This window comes from Amblyraja radiata, chromosome 33 (assembly GCF_010909765.2).
Source record: "Amblyraja radiata isolate CabotCenter1 chromosome 33, sAmbRad1.1.pri, whole genome shotgun sequence".
NCBI classification, from domain to species: Eukaryota; Metazoa; Chordata; class Chondrichthyes; order Rajiformes; family Rajidae; genus Amblyraja; species Amblyraja radiata.
The window spans coordinates 3,320,934-3,340,306 of record NC_045988.1 but is presented as its reverse complement, the minus strand read 5'-3'; the positions used below and the strand labels follow the sequence as shown (position 1 = coordinate 3,340,306).

At 47.6% G+C, this 19,373-nt stretch overlaps 1 protein-coding gene across 2 annotated transcripts in view; it reads right to left on the bottom strand.

Annotated features, from left to right (window-relative positions):
- The window catches only part of nectin1 (nectin cell adhesion molecule 1), a 349,415-nt gene that overhangs the window by 152,876 nt on the left and 177,166 nt on the right, over window positions 1-19,373 (bottom strand). Inside the window, exon 6 of one of the 2 annotated variants that reach the window (XM_033049952.1) lies at window positions 13,097-14,415. The exons of the other annotated variant lie outside the window; for it this stretch is intronic. Within the exon in view, the coding sequence (XP_032905843.1) occupies window positions 13,895-14,415 (521 nt within the window). The 3' untranslated portion in view covers window positions 13,097-13,894. Of the gene's footprint in view, window positions 1-13,096; window positions 14,416-19,373 lie in introns of those variants that run through there. 2 annotated transcript variants of the gene reach the window in all.

Here is a 19,373-nt window from a genome sequence, read left to right as displayed (position 1 = left end):
TCTTGTCCAAGTTGGCTCAGCTGGGGGCATTCTGTACAATGGGCCGTATTCCTTCAACTATTTCTATCAATGCTTCTGTCCTAATTTCTTTTGAGTGTGAAGAAGGGTCCTGAAACGTTGCCTGTCCATTCCCTCCACAGATGCTGCCTGACCCCCTGAGTTCCTCCAGCACTTTGTGTGTTTTTCTCAGGGCTCCAGCATCTGCAGTTCCTAGTGTCTCTGCCTTTTGAAAGTCACAATTATGTCGCCCTCTACTGGTTCTCCTGCTTCTGGCAGCTTATTCCAGCCATGAATGGACTGCCCTTTGGTGAAGACGTCCATGAGACCTCCTGACCTTAAGCCCATGCCCTCTAGTTTTGGAATCCTCTACTCTGAGTAAAAGACCCCTAGGCTTTCACTTAATGCATTCCCCCTCCTGATCTTGCATACCTCAATAAGGTCACCCCTCTGCCTCCGACCCTCCAAAGGCAAAGATCCCAGCCTATCCATACACCCCCTATAACTCAAGCACGGTTGCATCGAAGCTTGGTTCGGCAACTTGAGCGCCCAGGAACGGAAAAGACTACAAAAAGTAGTAAACACTGCCCAGTCCATCATCGGCTCTGATCTTCCTACCATCGAGGGGATCTATCGCAGTTGCTGCCTCAAAAAGGCTGCCAGCATCATCAAAGACCCACACCATCCTGGCCACACACTCATCTCCCCGCTACCTTCAGGTAGAAGGTACAGGAGTCTGAAGACTGCAACGTCCAGGTTCAGGAATAGCTACTTCCCCACAGCCATCAGGCTATTACACTCAACCAAAACAAAACTCTGATCATTAATAGCCCATTATCTGATTATTTGCACTTTATCTGTTCTATTTATTAATGTGTGTATGGACACACTGATCTGTTCTGTATTCATGCCTTCTATATTCTGTTGTGCTGAAGCAAAGCAAGAATTTCATTGTCCTATCTGGGACACATGACAATAAACTCTCTTGAATCTTGAGCTCAGTGTATTTCATGGTGCAGGCATGAGGAATTAGAAAGATTTGCTGCTATTTCTGTAGCATTAACCAAAAAATAAAATCCTTCTCTGCAAGACTTCTGTGTCAGTGTCAGTGGATATCCTCACTGAAGGACAAACATTAAGGTGGTTACTGCATTGTCTTGTCAAACCACCCAACCAAGGGGAACAATGGGAAAAAAGTCTGAAGAAGGGTCTCAATAGACAATAGGTGCAGGAGTAGGCCATTCGGCCCTTCGAGCCAGCACCGCCATTCAAAATGATCATGGCTGATCATCCCCAATCAGTACCCCGTTCCTGCCTTCTCCCCATATCCCCTGACTCCGCTATTTTTAAGAGCCCTATCTAGCTCTCTCTCGAAAGCATCCAGTGAACCTGCCTCCACCGCCCTCTGAGGCAGAGAATTCCACAGACTCACCACTCTCTGTGAGAAAATGTGTTACCTCTGTTCTAAATGGCTTATTCCTTATTCTTAAACTGTGGCCCCTGGTTCTGGACTCCCCCAACATCAGGAACATGTTTCCTGCCTCTAGTGTGTTCAAACCCTTAGTAATCTTATATGTTTCAATACAATCCCCTCTGATCCTTCTAAACTCCAGAGTGTACGAGCCCAGCTGCTCCATTCTCTCAGCATATGACAGTCCCGCCATCCCAGGAATTAACCTTGTAAACCTACACTGCACTCCCTCAATAGCAAGAATGCCCTTCCTCAAATTAGGGGACCAAAACTGCACACAATACTCCAGGTGTGGTCTCTCTAGGGCTCTGTACAACTGCAGAAGGACCTATTTGCTCCTACACTCAACTCCTCTTGTTATAAAGGCCAACATGCCATTCGCTTTCTTCACTGCCTGCTGTACCTGCATGTTTACTTTCATTGACTGATGAACAAGTCTCAACCCGAAACGTCACCCATTCCTTCTCTCCCGAGATGCTGCCTGTCCCGCTGAGTTACTCCAGCTTTTTGTGTCTATCTTCAATGGAAAAGGTTTCCGCTAAACATACACTTGCAGCGAAGGGTGCAGAGAAGCACCTACACTGTCATACAGTGTGGAAACAGGCCCTTCAGCCCAACTTGCCCATCCACACTAGACTCACCTGCCATAAAATAGGCCCATCAAATAGGTGGCAGTTAAATATGGAGGAAGATTCCAGCTTCCACAGAGTGGTATGAAGCACTCTTATTTAGGGGTAAAATGGAGTCAGGGTTAGTTTGACCCAGCCCCATCAAACAGTGACGTGGGGTAGGGACAGAGTACTGTTCTCTCTACACACTCCCGCCGAGCACCAAGACAAGGCTATGGATGGAGGTAAATTTCCTCTGCAGAGCCCCCATCAAATAGAGAGAGTAACATTCCCGACATTTACCCCCCCACCCCCCCCCCCCGTGTCCCATCAACATAATTAGCTTCCAATGGACGTCACTTCAGCGATGTGTGACTTTCATTCATGGTGGAAGCTCTGTGAGAAGTTGGAACAGCTCGTCACTGCGCTGATATGGACGGTGTTGAGAGGGCCGATGATGCCGGAAGCCATCGGATGCCCACCCACGTTTATGGATGACAGCCCCGTCACACGGGGCTGGAAAAGTGGAGCGAGGGGGCCAAAGTCCACACGTCTAACACCAGCCCCACACCCACCACAAATTGCTCACAAATCTCAATACACAACATACAACATCACCAAGTATCTCCAAGTGCACTGACATTTGTTAGTTGCTCGAGCCTTTAACAGATCTGAAATCAATTGTTGATAAACCACAATGTGAAACATTAAATGCAAGGCAAAGAAAACACAATGGTTGAGAAATCCTAGTACTTGGGTGTTTCATCTCATAATATTCGCTCCTTGATATCAAGAGTGTTTATATGCAGGTCCACCACTGATTATCTGGCTACGGGCAGTGCACCGGGTGGCTCAGCGATGGCAGCCTCGCCTACAGTCTGTCTGTCCTTTCGTCTTTTTTTTTGTTATTTCTAGTGTGTTTTAAAAGTTTGTGTTAATGTTCTCTGATTTGTTTTATGTGGGGGGGGGGGGGGGGGGAGAGGAACTTTTTTTTCAATCTCTTACCTTGCCGGAGATGCGATTGTTTTCCGGATCGTATCTCCGGTCGCTCTGCGGCCAAACATCGTGGAGCTGGAGGCCTCGCTCGGGACTGATTTTGAGCCCCACCGCGGGGCCGTGGACTTACCATCGGAGCCGATTCCTTGCCTGGGATCGAAGCTCCAACCGCGCGGCCTGCGGACTTTAAATTCGCGAAGCTCGCAGTCTCGGGAGAGTCGCAGAAGGTTTCGACTAGCCCCGACCCAGGGTCGATCGCATGGCGCGGTGAGCCAAGATCCCCCCCCGACACGGAGGGCCTGCTGCCGGCTATGGGAGTCAAGATCTTCCCGTCAACGGAAGGCTCGAGGCCCCTGACCGCGAGAGATCAAAGAAGGGAAGAGATTGAACTTTTCTTCGCCTTCCATCACAGTGGGGAATGTGGAGGAGTCACTGTGGTGGATGTTTATGTTAAAATGTATTTTGTGTGTTGTGTTGCTTTTTATTGGTATGACTGTACGGCAAATCAAATTCCTCGTATGTTGCAAAACATACTCGCTAATGGAGTAAAGTATGAGTATATGAGTATAATTAAATTTACGGGGGAGTGTTTGAAATCTCTGGTGGGCAGACTCAGTGGGTCGAAAGACCTGTTTCTGCGCTGCATCTCTCAAGTCTAAAGACAACTTCGACATTATGGAGACGAGACTGCATTCCGAGAATGAAGCCGTGTCACCTGTGCATGCGAGAAACAGAGGGAAAAATATTGTATTCACTTTTTGACACAAATTTTATGAGTGAATTTTATTCCATATCTCAAACGTCTCGACGAAGATCTGTGAAATTTGTGACGGTCAGCTTTTCCTTCACCCAAACATCCGTAAAGTGGAGTTAGCTTGTACTGGATGTAGTGATCTTTATTCAGCAGTCACGTGGCTAGCACGCTGAAAAGGAAAAGGAATCTAAAATGCCGGAGCAGGTTCTGAAGTCTGGATAGCTGGAAGTAGAAGGGTCTCGACTCGAAACGTCACCCATTCCTTCTCTCCAGAGATGCTGCCTGTCCCGCTGAGTTACTCCAGCTTTTTGTCTGAAGTCTGGACACGACACCTCGTTACGCTAGAAACAAAGTTGTGAGAGTCCGGATACGACACTGAATCAAAACTAACAGTGGAATGAAAACAGCAGGTCAATTGTATTTTAATTTTGGATTTTTATTAAAAAAAAAATTTCCCCCTCCCATTGTAAGATTTTAAACATTTTCACACAGTTCGGCACATGACAGTATAGGCAGGATCCACCAATGGAACCATCTTCAACCAGAGAATCGGTATAAAGGGAACCAACAGAAAAGAAAGCAGCCAGTAAAAGAGATTGCATCAGCAACTTTGTACAAAACAGTTACACAGTACAGTTCACAAAATGGGTTTCATCTGCACAATAGTTAACAAGATTCAGTGGACATGGTAAATAAATGCAGGACACTTCAAACATAACCATGGCAACCTGCTGGTCTAAACAACCAGCCATAGTTACCTACATCGCCCCGTCCGAAATTAATCTGTCATGAGGAATTAGGAACGTCATGCCAGTGCACAATGGCAGAGTAAGATGGGGCAAGAATCCTGGAAGTGGAATGGAAGAGAGAGCGTGATAATCTTCCAATTCCCATATCCGAGTTCACGCACCCGCCAAAAAAAAAAAAAAAACATTAACAAAAAAGTGTCCATTTTCTTCAAACACAAAATCCAGGAATTGAAATGAGTCGACAACAAACAGAACCTTACGACAGATACTGCTCATTGGTAATTAGCCTGGTTCAGTTTGGGGAAGGGTTGAAAAATCCAGCGGCGACCAGAACAAGGGCGACTACTCACGACCACACAGGCTTCACCCCGCGACATGTCGCCCGTATGGTCGTGAGTCTTCTCCTCGGTCGCCCAAAGAGTCGTAGCGTCTTTCTGGTCGCCGCTGGATTTTCAACATGTTGAACATTTTCGGCCACCTGCAACGACCTATGACGGGTGCCGGCAGTCGCCGAAAAAGTCACGTAAGTGGGACAGGCCCATAAGGTCGACACAGCCAGGACTGGGCTCCCTGCACCAAGGAGACAGGAATGAGACACTGTTGTCAAGGACTGGGTTCCCCATTGAATCGTATCCTGCGGTAAATTAATATTATTTGCAGGATACAAACAAGGCAATTAGAAAAAAAAGTAGGAGTAACTTAGTCAGTCCCAAGAAACAGTCATCCCTTCCCTCCAGAGATGCTGCCTGTCCCCGCGGAGTTACTCCAGGTTTTTGTGCCTATCTTCGGTTTAAACCAGCATCTGCAGTTCCTTCTTACACTAAGAAACAGCCTGGTGCTTGAATATCAATTTTATTTTACTGGAGGAATGTGCCAGTGAAGGGATTAGTTGCAATTCCTGCTGAGACCCACTTAGAATTTTAAGCACTGTTGACAAATTCCTGCTTTTTGTTGATCTACAGGTCTACGACCAAGTGGTTTTCAAGGACACTTACAGACTTCTTTTTTTTTCCTCAGCAAACTCTTTCTTTCTCTTTCTAAATAGCAAATTTGTAAAGACAGTTCTGGTCCGAGAACACTGCTCCTGTTCATGAAAAGCTGCAAATACAGGGGGTGGGATTGTTACAGTGAATTCATTCTATTCTGCTCCGAACCTCCGCTCCTGCAGTTGCCGCTTTTGACCAGGGCCCAAAGTTGTTCTCTTACATCACGTACACAATAACCTTCCTTGCTGAAAATCAGAAAATAAATCTACAGAGGCAGGATATCCCAAATACAAAAAAAATGATGGATTGGTACAATAATTTTCACAGGCTCGGGAGGGCAAAGGTTTAATGTAACACTTTAAAGGGGGTCTGAGAGGCAGGTTCTTTCACACCGAGGGTGATGAGTGTATGGAATGAGCTGTCAGAAGGTGGCAAAGGTGGGAACAGTGATAAAATTTGAACAGGTACAGGTTTAAGGGGATAGATACAAAATGCTGGAGTAACTCAACAGGACAGGCGGCATTTGGAGGGAAGGAGTGGGTGACGTTTCTGGTTGAGACCCTTCTTCAGTGGGGTTTTAGTATGGATCAAAATTGACTAATGGGTTTAGCTAGTTGGCATGGATAAGTTGGGCCGAAGGGCCTGTTTCTGAGCTAAGTTACACCATGAATCTGTGATAAAACAGTAAATGCTGGAAACTCCTTGCACATCCATCAGCATCTAAGGGAACAAATAGAATTCACATTTCTGGTGTGAGACTAATTCAGATTCTCCTTCCACAGATGCTGCCTGACTGATGAGCATATTCTGTTTCCTCCAGCTTCCCTTCTTCAACTACCTGAAGCTTTTCCAAGTGTTTATTTAATCTAATTGGCAATTTGATGCCAGCAGCAGCTAATTATATTCACTCCAAAATGCTGTCGCATTTGAGTATAACAAGTCATTTTGATTTCTTTACCCAGCTGCACTGGATTCCTAGGCTCACTGTCACACGAGGATAGAGGAAGACAAGGAACAGGTGGTGGCCATTCGGCCCCTCTAGGCCAGCTCCTGCACTCAGTAAATGTCATCAGCTCTTTTTTCCCCTCATGATGTCACAGAGGCCCCTGACTCTCAGTCTGAAGAAGGGTCTCGACCCGAAACATCACTGATGCCTTCTCTCCAGAGATGCAGCCTGTCCCGCTGAGTTACTCCAGCTTTTGGTGTCTATCTCACGCAGAATACAGAGTAGCGAAAACAGCAACAGGCCCTTTGGCCCACAACGGCTGTACCTAACATGATGCCGAGTTAAACTAATCTTCTCTTGCCCGTGACACATATCCCTCCGTTCCCTGCAGTTCAGTGGGCTTATCTACAAGCCTACTAAGGCCAGATTTGTATCACCTTCCATCATCTCCACTTCTGGCACCTCAGAGTAGATTCCATGCCCCTCACATCTCCTTTCAACTTTATCCCTTGGACCTTAAAGCTATAGAGTTGGATTTAGCTATTGGGGCAATGGGAATCAAGGGATATGGGGGAAAAAAGCCAGAATGGGGTACTGATTTTGGGTGATCAGCCACGATCATATTGAATGGCGGTGCTGGCTCGAAGGGTCGAATGGCCTACTCCTGCACCTATTGTCTATGCCCTCTAGTCTTGTACATTGCCACCCTGGGAGAAAGGTTTGACAACAGAGGGGTTCTAAAGGGGTTGTGGGGAGAAGGCAGGAGAATGGGGTTAGGAGGGAGAGATGGATCAGCCATGATTGAATGGAGGAGTGGACTTCATGGGCCGAATGGCCTAATTCTGCTCCTATCACATGATCATGATTAGTACAGGTGTCAGAGGTTATGGGGAGAAGGCAGGAGAATGGGGTTAGGAGGGAGAGATAGATTAGCCATAATACATAGATACAGAGACAATAGGGGCAGGAAAAGGCTATTCGACCCTCCGAGCCAGCACCGCCATTCACTGTGATCACGGCTGATCATCCACAATCAGTACCCCGTTCCTGCCTTCTCCCCATATCCCTCGACTCTGCTATCTTTAAGAGCTCTATCTAACTCTCTCTTGAACTATCTACCACGTTTGTGCCCCGTGTTTACATCTATCAGGCGCCCCTCAACCTCCTCCGCTGCAGAGAAAACAATCAAGTTTGTCCCAGCGTTCCTCCTAGGTAATAGCCCCATACCCAGGCAGCGTTCTAGAAAAGCCCTGCCGCACCCTCTACAAAGCCTCCATCTTCTTCCTACAATGGGAATGACCAGCATTGCCCGCAATACTCCAGGTGCAGCCTGACCAACGTTTTATGATCTCCTGACTCTTGGACTCTGTGCCCCGACCGATGAAGGCAAGCCAGGTATATGTCTTCTTCACCACTCTATCTACTTGTGCTACCACTTTCAAGGAGCTTTGGACTGACCGTACAAAAATATATCAATCTCAGTTTCAATAGACAATAGGTGCAGGAGTAGGCCATTCGGCCCTTCGAGCCAGCACCGCCATTCAATGTGATCATGGCTGATCATCCCCAATCAGTACCCCGTTCCTGCCTTTTGTATTCCCAATTGCATTCCAGCAGATTCAGAGTTTTATCGAGGCTGGGGAGCGGTGGGGAGAAGTGGGGAGCGGCTGGGGAGAAGTGGGGAGGGGCTGGGGAGAAGTGGGGAGGGGCTGGGGAGAAGTGGGGAGGGGCTGGGGAGAGGTGGGGAGGGGCTGGGGAGAAGTGGGGAGGGGCTGGGGAGAAGTGGGGAGGGGCTGGGGAGAAGTGGGGAGGGGCTGGGGAGAAGTGGGGAGGGGCTGGGGAGGTTTGGAGTTCGAGTTCTTTACACATTTTTGGCCAGATCAGTCGGCACGGTGGCGCAGCGGTAGAGTTGCTGCCTCACAGCTCCAGGGACCTGGGTTCAATCCTGACTACGGGCGCTGTCTGTACAGAGTTTGTACGTTCTCCCCGTGACCTGCGTGGGGTTTCTCCGGGTGCTCCAGTTTCCTCTCACACATCCAAAGACATGCAGGTTTGAAGCTTAATTGGCTTGGTATAATTGTAAATTGTCCCTGGTGTGTGTAGGATAGTGTTAGTGTGCGGGCATCGCTGGTCGGCATGGGCTCGGTGGGCTGAAGGGCCTGTTTCCGTGCTGTATCTCTAAACTAAACTAACCTCCAAAGAGGTCAGAGTTTGCAGGTTAATTGGCTTCAGTAAAATTGTAAACTGCGTGTGGAATAGTGCTAGTGTATGGGGTCGGCATGGACTCGGTGGGCCGAAGGGCCTGTTTCCATCCTGTATCTCTAAAGTCCTGCTTGATTTTATTCTGGAGCAGCAAAGCTACAATTGTATGTATTCTTATTCTTGACCCTAGAAAAAGGTTTCTTCATATCGACTTTGTTAATTGTTTTTCTCTCATCTCCTGGTCAGCTTGCCACTCGGTTATCAATAGGCAAGGCGATTCAAGCCATGTCCATTCAGAACTTCACCCTCTCATTCCTGGTATCAATTCAGGGAATCTCCGCTGCTGGATATCCCTGCTGAAGTGTGGTGCATGAAATGGAATGGTAGTACTGCAGTGAATCTAAAAACACCTCTGTGAAACTAGCATATCTCTCTTTAGTATTCCACTCGCATTCAGATAAGAGCAACATTCAATTAGCCTTTCTTGAAAGTCTCTTGTCCTTATCCCCTGACTTTTAATGATTTATGTACTCCCGAGTCCTTTTGTCCTTCCACACAGTCGCTGCTTAACATCCATTTCAAAACGCATGATGATGTAGCTTCCTTGGGTCCAGAGCAAATGACCTCAGACTCCAACGCCGAACTGCAAATGCCGTAATTAAATAAATCACGCTGCCGCCACCTTGCCCCACTGGCGAGACTCCAACACTCACCAAGAGTTATAATGCCTAGTCTAGTTCACAGGGAATATTCATTCGCCAATTGTGGAAACTCTAAGCTTCTGAATCAGTCCCTGAATGACTCATATGTGCCACCCACTGTCAAGCTCCACCCAGTGATGTCCACAACCACACCTTCACCTGGGATAGGCAGGTAGAACGCTCCAACTTCCAGAAAGATCAACACAGGAGCATACAACACAACAAATTACACAGAGGTGCTGAATTACGGAGTCACCAACCAATTGGTCCCTCAATCTCGAACTCTTCTTTGGCCCCCAGTCGCTCCCTCACTGCCTGATGGTCCACAGTTGCTGTGTGTTCTCTCTCCCCCTTTCTGTTCATCAGGTTATAAGTTCTGGGAGCAGAATTAGGCCATTCGGCCCATCAAGTCTGTGCCGCCATGTTGTTGTCTCCCTGATATTTAAACCTCTGACATCAGACCCTCTCCCTCAGGCACCCCACTGACCACCATCAGCCAGCTCAGTGTCACCATGATGTTCCAACCACCCTCAAGCCCAACACAAACCTACGGCCACTTGCTTCTGAGGATGGACTGTTGATAGTTGCAACGCCTCACGGCACCATTCTGCCTGTCAACGCCCAGAGTTAAACCCGCAAACAATATCCCAGCTAAATGCCACAAAATAAATCTGCTATGTACGAATTCCTAAACGGGTAGGAGGTTTAAAATGCCAAAAGTGATTTGAAAAAGGTCCTCGGGGAAAACTATTAAAATTTGAACCGAGTGAAAATCAGCAAATCCTTTAGCAATGTCAGAGAGAATTACTATTTCAACTCTCTCTCACCAATGGAACTGCCTGGCCTCTGGGTCTCCACCTATGCTGCCTCTAGAAACCTACGGATGGGTTTTGAATGAGCCCAGTGACGTGACCTCCACAGCTCCCAGCAGAGAGAATTCCAAAGATTCACCACCCTCTGAATGTCCATAGGTTCATTAGTCATGGGAGCAGAATTAGATCATTCTGCCCCTCTAGTCTCATCCGACATTCGATCATGGCTGATCTATCTTTCCCTCTCAACCCCATTCTCCTGCCTTCACCCCATAATCCCTGACACCCGTACCAATCAAGAATCTATCACTCTCCCAATGACTTGGCCTCCACAGCCATCCATGGCAATGAATGCCACAGATTCATCACCCGCTGACAAAATAAATTCCTCCTCATCTCCTTTGTAAAGGTAGGTCTTTTTATTCTGAGGCTTGTGCCCTCTGGTCCTAGACTCTCACACTGAAGTGTCTCGACCCGAAAGATCACCCATTCCTTCTCTCCAGAGATGCTGCCTGTCCCGCTGAGTTACTCCGCACTTTGTGTCTATCTTGCAGATGCAACAAGTTGGTTTGCCATTTTATGGTAAACAAGGCAGATATTGCCAATGTAGAAGAGGGGACGGATGCTGGGCACAATGTGGACTTTGATATGTAGTGGGCCATGTCCATTGTTGACCCAGATGAAGACAACATTGACTTGCCCCTCGAGGAAGCACGTTACCCAGTGTAGAGTGGAGCAGTGTGCACGTCTCTGATACAAGCACCAACGAGATTGCATTGATCCTCGCCATAGTGAATGATTTAAATACTGAAACCGCCAATGAGATTTTTATCGCCCTGCTTAGCTTCATAATTTTTCAAATTTTTTGGGATAGTGTCATAGAGTGATACAGTGTAGAAAAAGGCCCAACTTGCCCACACCGACCGACATGTCCCAACTACACTGGTCCCACCTGCCTGCGTTTGGCCCATATCCTTCTCATCCTGTCCTGTATCCTTGTGTACCTATCTAAATGTTTCTTAAACATTTGGCAGCCGTGGGCAGATAAGGACAGTCACATTTATTCCTCATCCCAGGTGCCAAACGTCAGACACAAGTTGGAGGATAAACAGTGGGGTCACATTGAGGCAATGCAGGCGATGGACGGCTCGATTCTTCTCTTAAAAGAACGTGGTTGAAACAGCAACAATTGTGTTGCAATCAGTGAGCTTCATGCACATTTACTGATCCTTGTCTTTTGCAGAAGACATTCTCAAACTGTCAAATATTACCATTTGCTGGCTAATTAACTCAGTGACGAGGCCAGTACACACAGTTCAGTACTCCAACATGATTTTGATAAGGGTACAGGACTGAAATGTCATAAGTGATGGGAGCAGAATTAGGCCATTCGGCCCATCAAGTCTACTCCGCCATTCAATCATGGCTGATCTATCTCACCCTCCTAGCCCCATTCTCCTGCCTTCTCCCCATAAACCCCTGACACCCCTCTAGCCTTGTCAAGTTTTATGCGTGTTTCTCCCAAGGGTTGGTAGCAGTGTAGTCTCTCTACCCCCTCACTCTGTGGCACTGCCCCTCTGTTTCGGCAGCTGCTCGCAATGCCCCCTTGTCTCTACCATTCTCTCGTTCAACATCACAAGGCAAGCTGCCTTTGCTTTGCATGCATTCCCGTCTACAGAAGGCTAAAGGCTAGATCGGGATCTGTTCCTTGGGCTGGAGGAGACACAGTCTCGAAGCCAGAGCAGTACAATGTCACAATTATAATTTACCGATAACATTTTTGCCACCGCGTTTGTAGGCGGTTTTCAAATGTTACACTTAATGCATTGGCAATTGTGGAACAAAGGGAGTGCTGTGCTGCCTGATAGCATCTTGCTAGGCTGGGATGTTGTTTGTTACTCTGCACAATGCCCATGTGTTATTCTGTGGGAGGTGTAACACTGCCTGCAGCACAGACCTGCTGCCCACAATCAGACAGACTGCAATTATTTACCAAATTAAAACGGGAAAGGAGGATCAAAACTGGAACGTCGTAAGTCATTATTTGGTGAGCAGGCTGGCTGGGCTAGAATAGGCAGATCTGCAGCTGTCTGATGGTTCTTACACCACACTTGCACCTCATTCAGTCAGTACACTTTAACATTGTATATATTTATTACACCACCTCAGATTGCACAGCAACCTTGCACCAGTCTAGGCTTGGCATTGCACTAAGCGCTGTGTTCAACGTTATTGTATGTAGACCGATTACTTCACACACTTCGTGTGAATAAGCAACTGCACTGGTGCTTGTGACAATAGACTAATCTGAATCGCTCCTGGATCAGACCCGCATGAGGGTCCAGAACGGACAATGAGCCTCACGGCGACTCTGGTACTGTGTTGAAAGATTGACTTCCCCCCCCCCCCCCCCCCCCTCTCTCTTTTTGACCAACTAACGCATTTCAATTTTGGACATCATTAGTAAGCAGATGATCCTTCACTATTCTAACCATCTGACTAACATTTGCATATCCCTCACACTGCACTCCTGTCCTCCACTAACAACCACCATCGAGTCAATTGATTGGGGATCGTAAGGAAAGAGATAGTCATATTTGTTTTCCAAAAACATTAGGAGTTAATTAACATCAAACCATACTGCAGATGGACATGTCAAAGTGCTATTATAAATGTAATACGATGAAATATACATTATAGTACAGAGCTGACGTTAGACAAAATGGAGCACATCAAACATTTTGTTCAAGAGAGTTTTGAAACATGCATCGATTGAACCTCGGTCGTTTAAAATGCTGCAGAGGTTTGTCAGGATTGGTGAAAGGAAACGCTTCCTTGCACCATGGTAGCTCCACGAAAAGGGACACAATTTTGACACTTAACGCAACACAAACTCACATGCAGGAATGTCGGATGATGCAACCAGGGCTCCATTCAGGAGGGGAATGAATGAAATTCACTTTTTTTTCTTGCAGGCAAATTCATTTTGCTTCAAAGCAATTGAAAGCATTTTTTTTTGACAATTCTGTGACCTTAAAAAAAAAATTTACAAGTCACTTAAGGTGCCCAACAGGACTGTGTATGGTGTTAAGAGTCATGTCCGATTTAAAGAAATTTGGCCTTTAGAGACTGGTTTCAGCTAATGGAACATCCAGTTGCAGAAGCTACCAGCTGGAGAGTTAGTGAGCATCAGTTTTCCCCACATCCCCACCACTGAGTGGAGTTTTATGCATCGCTAATTGCACGCCATGTTCAGTAACCACTGGCTGGCCGACAACAGCAAGTTATTTAGTCATGTCCATGTTAGTGGTTATAAATTAATGGCTAATATAATGAGGGTTAAGGTAATGCGGCCACAGACGTGCCTGCCTGACTTTCCAGTGTTTAACAATAGTTATCCGTTGAGTTTAGTGGTGAAGCAGCAGCTTTCTTAGCAAGTCCAGCTGGCAAAGAGTGGGCCTCTCCCCGTTAGTGATGCACATACAAGTCACGTTTATGAAATCATTGTCTTTAGAACTTTTTTTTGTTGTTGTTGTTGTTGTTGAATGAAATGTAAAAAAAAACAGTAATGTAATCGTTAAGACCTTAGCTGTTGCAGAGTTCTTTACAGCGGACCACCCAGGCTAGAGTTTGGACACTCTGAATTATGCCCCGTACCACAGCTCGACCACTCTAGACATACCACTCTTTCTTTGAAATGATGGAGCCGTCATTCTGCGAGACCATGTCCTCTGTCAGATCGGGCGGATACTGGAAGCTCAGGGTCTGCTCGTCCAGTTCCTCCTGCGTGTCGCTCTCGTCCACCGTGAAGTACGGGCGCTTGGAGTCCGTTTCGAAGTCGGCGCCGTCTCGCACAACTTTCCTCTCGTTCTCGTAACTTACGTTCATGGAGGAGAGCTTGTGGTCCTCGTCAGACTCGGGGTAGGGGAGCTGCTGGGGGCCGGGTGGCCGCGCGCCTGCCTTGCCGTAACCGTTGCCAAAGACGTGCTTCTTGGTGTTGTAGTCCCCCTTGAAGGTCCGCTGCCGCTTGCGCACCACCACCACCGCTATGATGACGGCGACCAACAGGAGGAGCGCGCCAGCGCCCACAATGGCTCCAATCATCGTCATGTTGACTCCGCTCTTGCTGCCATCCCGACCCTCGGTCTCTATGGCTCTGTCCACTTTGTTGGATGGTAGGGGTTGAGGGGAGTCTAGGTAGGAAAAGACAGATGGAAGGGACAGCGTCAGTCCCGTGGTTTGAAAGATGCCGGTGACAAGGGAGGAGGGAAGGGAGAGACAGAGGGAAGGGGAGAGAGATGGCTGATATCAACAGTCTACACTGCCCCACCTGACTACATTAAACACTACAGTCACTCTCGTCCCACCGCTGTCTGACACACCTCCACCTGCGGGCGGCACGCGATTATCGCCCAGGTAAAACGCTGGAATTCAACGTGCAAAATCTCACGGAAATTTACTGGGTTGGGCAGAGTTGAGCCGAAATATTTATTTCTCCATCAATGTTGGCTGTCCCTGTTTCTACACCAGTCCTTAACAATGCCCGCAATGTGAATCTCCGTGGTCTTGATATGGTTTGTCCATGGGCAGTCACACGCACATGCACAAACATGCATAAGCACAAACACGCACACACCCAAACATAAACACGCACATGCACAAACACGCACATGCACAAACACGCACAAACACGCACGCACACAAACGCACACGCATAAAAACGCACAAGCAAACAAACGCACACAAATGCACACACACACACAATCACGCACGCCACAAAAACCAATAGTTAAAAGATGGATAATATTTTACGTCCCTGTAATCTATTACCTCAACCCATGTAGATCGCCTTTTCTTACAAACACACACACACCCCGTAAATAATTTTCCTACCAGCCACCCATTCACAATATAAGTGAACAAAGTGCTGAAGTAACTCAGCGAGTCAAGCAGCATCTCTGGATGTTTCCGGTCGAGACCCTTCTTGAAAACCTGACCCTGAAGTCTGAAGAAGGGTCTCGTCCCGAAACGTCACCCATTCCTTTTCTCCAGAGATGCTGCCTGAACTGCTGAGTTACTCCAGCACTTTGTGTCTGCCTTTGATGTAAACCAGCACCTGCAGTTCCTTTTTACATATTTAGCCTTTTACCTTGGTGTCCAATTGTGTTTGATATCACTCCCTTGGCCTTGGGATAGTTTGCAACATCACAACAGCCCCGCGTCCACCCCCGTGTTACTAAAGAGTCGCGCTCCACAATCTGTGCCTAATCCACAGAGTAGCATGATACCAGACACAGCTGGCAGAGAACCCAGTGAAACTCACAGTAAAATGGAATTTCTTCCCATGCGCTTTTAATGGCAGGCAGGATAAAATTAACTCGGATCAAAAAAGGGAAAGACACAGGGGGGCGGCAAGCTGAAGACAATACCCACTCTTTCCTGGATCATTCCTAGTTTTGGGCTGAGCTCCACAAAACCATGAACCATCTGGACAAAATGCAGGAGGGAGAGCATGCCGCAATTGGTGGAACTGTGAAAATTCGATTGGTAAAACAAGATGCAACCAGAGGAGAGGCGTTTGAAAGTGGAGTCCCCATGTGTGGAGTTTACATCCTGGACGAGGGTGGAAGCAAAACAATGCAGCCTTGGAGAAGAGATTGGTCAGGAGGGAGATAAGATTGGAAGGTTGTCGATGAGGAACGACTGAATGGCTGGGTTGCAGAAAACTAGCGTTGTTCCAATGGGCCAAATAGCCACCTTCCATCCTCGGGTTCATATGTGATAGGAGCAGAATTAGGCCATTCGGCCCATCAAGTCTACTCCGCCATTCAATCATGGCTGATCTATCTCTCCCTCCTAACCCCATGACCTCTAACACCCACACTAATCACGAATTTATTAATCACATTTATCAATTAAAAATATCCATTGACTTGGCCTCCACAGCCTTCTCTGGCAATTAATTCCACAGATTCACCACCCTCTGACTAAAGAGATTCCTCCTCATCTTTCTAAAGATACATCCTTTTATTCTGAGGCGATGGCCTCTGGAGCTGGACTCTCCCACTAGTGTCAAAATACTATTAAATAGTATTATAAGCATGGAGTTGATAACTTTGCCAATTTAGCTACTTGTTCCGACAATAACACAAACTCTTCCACGTGCTGGAAGGATGGATAGGTCCAGCTGTGCCATGAGCAACAAGCTCGAATCCAAAGTAGTTTCTGAGGCAGGTCGTACCTCAGTAGGTAGAGGAAAGCAAAGTACACCGAATGTCTCCCGATTCCCAGAGCCCACCCTTCAACAGCACAGAGACACTTAGGTGGAAAGCATTTAATCAGAATGCGTCGCAGCTTGGTTTGGGAACAGCTCCATCCAAGACCGCAAGAAATTGCAGAGTTGTGGACGCAGCCCAGACCATCACGTAATCCCACCTCCCTTCCATCGTGTCCATCTACACCTCACGCTGCGATACATTCGCACACCTCCAGATTCAGGGACAGTTTCTTCCCAGCTATTATCAGGCAACTGAACCATCCCCTCATCAGCTAGAGTGTGGTCCTGAACTCTCACCTTGGAACCTTGGACCTATCTTTCATCAGACTTTATCTTGCACTAAACATTTTACCCATTATCCTTTGACTATGCTCTGTGGATGGCTTGACTGTATTCGAGTTTAGTCTTTTCTTTGAGCGGATAGCAAGCTAACAAAAGGTTTTCACTGCGCCCCTGGTATACGTGACAAAAGCGAAGGAAACCCAACACTTCCAATTGCCTCTGGGAGCGATTGCAGAACTCGATATGAAATAGTCCCTTAATTACAAGAGGCAAGCGATCCTCCGGCAGCCTTTCCCCTATTTGGCCCAGAGTTTGTGTGGTGCAGCCTGTCTGTGTGTTAATGGAAATCTGATCCGCTCTCTTGCAAACAAAATGTTCAAGGCAAAACCTCAGCTGCCGTGCAGCCCAGGCACGTCTCAGAGTGCAGAGTCCCCACCCCCCCCACCCCCCCCAGGGCGGGAAAAGCCACTGCTTTCTAGCTGAAAAATGTACTCAGCAAGAGATACAACAGGTAAAATCTCGTGGGGCAGAGCCACAGCAGTTTACATGGCAGGGAAGCTTAGTGCCAAACTCAAACAGTAAAGTGGCAAACCCTTCCCCAGGGCGGTGGCCTGCACTAGTCCATTAGTCGCTGACTGGGGCATAACAGATAACACTGAGTACCGCAGTCACAATCTTACAGGCTGCCTTCAGGCATTTACAAGCAGGGGGCTAGCAACAGTCGGGTGCAGTGCCCCCACGCATTACACAGGAGGTCTGACTGTTACTTGCTGCCGCATGCAGAGCTGCACTAAACTCCGCTGCATCTCCCTCCTCACCGTTCGATGAGTTGCATCTCCTTCTAACTCGTGTGTAGGAAGGAACTGCAGACGCCGGTTTAAACCGAAGACAGACACAGCGGGTCAGACAGCGTCTCTGGAGAAAAGGAATAGGTGCCATTTTGGGTCGGGTCTCAACCCAAAACATCGCCCATCTCTTTTCTCCGCAGATGCTGCCTGACACGCTGAGTTACTCCAGCTTCCTGCGTCTGTCCTCCTAACTCTCGCCAGGAGAGGTGCCCTTCCCGTGGCCATCCGCGAGTCACGGCGCCAGGCGGAAGGGGGCCCTGCCCGAGCCTGCTGCCTGCCCCGTTTCCAGGGTTACGTCCGCGCCCGGGTGGTACTAGAGAGCAAAGATTCTAGAGGAGCAAGATAGACCACTCGACGAAAAAGCTGTAGTACAGTCATGGGCTCATGGGTATTTTTTTTCGCGCCATTTTGGGAATCAAATATACGAGGCGTTTTTTTGAATGGGCTTCTGTCATGGAGTCCACATCTACAAGCGTAGCGGTACTCAGAGTTATTTGATGTGCTATAGTGCTCGAATCGCCAATGTAAGCGATTCAAGCACATTATAGAAGTCTTTCTTCAGGTTCCCCACCAAAGAAATCGGCCCTTCGAGCCAGCACCGCCATTCAATGTGATCATGGCTGATTATCCCGAATCAGTACCCCGTTCCTGCCTTCTCCCCATATTCCCTGACCGATATCTTTAAGAGCCCTATCTAGCACTCTCTTGAAAGCATCCAGAGAACCTGCCTCCACCACCCTCTGAGGCAGAGATTTCCACAGACTCACCACTCTCTGTGAGAAAAGGTGTTTCCTCGTCTCCGTTCTAAATGGCTTACTCATTCTTAAACTGTGGCCACTGGTTCTGGACTCCCCCAACATCGGGAACATGTTTCCTGCCTCTAGTGTGTCCAAGCCCTTAACAATCTTATATGTTTCAATGAGATACCCTCTCATCCTTCTAAACTCCAGAGTGTACAAGTCCAGCTGCTCCATTCTCTCAGCATATGACAGTCCCGCCATCCCAGGAATTAACCTTGTAAACCTATGCTGCACTCCCTCAAAAGCAAGAATGTCCTTCCTCAAATTAGGGGACCAAAACTGCACACAATACTCCAGGTGTGGTCTCACTAGGGCTCTGTACAACTGCAGAAGGACCTCTTTGCTCCTATATTCAATTCCTCTTATTATAAAGGCCAACATGCCATTCGCTTTTTGCACTGCCTGCTGTACCTGCATGTTTACTTTCATAGACTGATGTGCAAAGATCCCCAGTTCCCGTTGTACTTCCCCTTTTCCCAAATTGACGCCATTTAGATAGATGCTGGAAGGGAGACAAAAATGCTGGAGAAACTCAGCGGGTGAGGCAGCATCTATAGAGCGAAGGAATAGGTGAAGAATAGTCTGAGCAAGGGTCTCGACCCGAAACGTCACCTATTCCTTCGCTCCATAGATGCTGCCTCACCCGCTGAGTTTCTCCAGCATTTTTGTCTACCTCCAGATTCAGGGGCAGTTCCTTCCCAGCTGTTATCAGGCAACTGAACCATCCTACCTACCTCAACCAGAGAGCAGACCTGAGCTCCCACCTACCTCATTGGTGACCTACAGACTATCTTTGATCGGACTTTGTCTTGCACTAAACGTTATTCCCTTTAGCATATATCTGTACACTGTGGATGGCTTGATCACAATCATATATTGTCTTTCTGCTGGCTGGTTGGCACGCAAGAAAATGCTTTTCACTGTACCTCGGAACACATGACAAT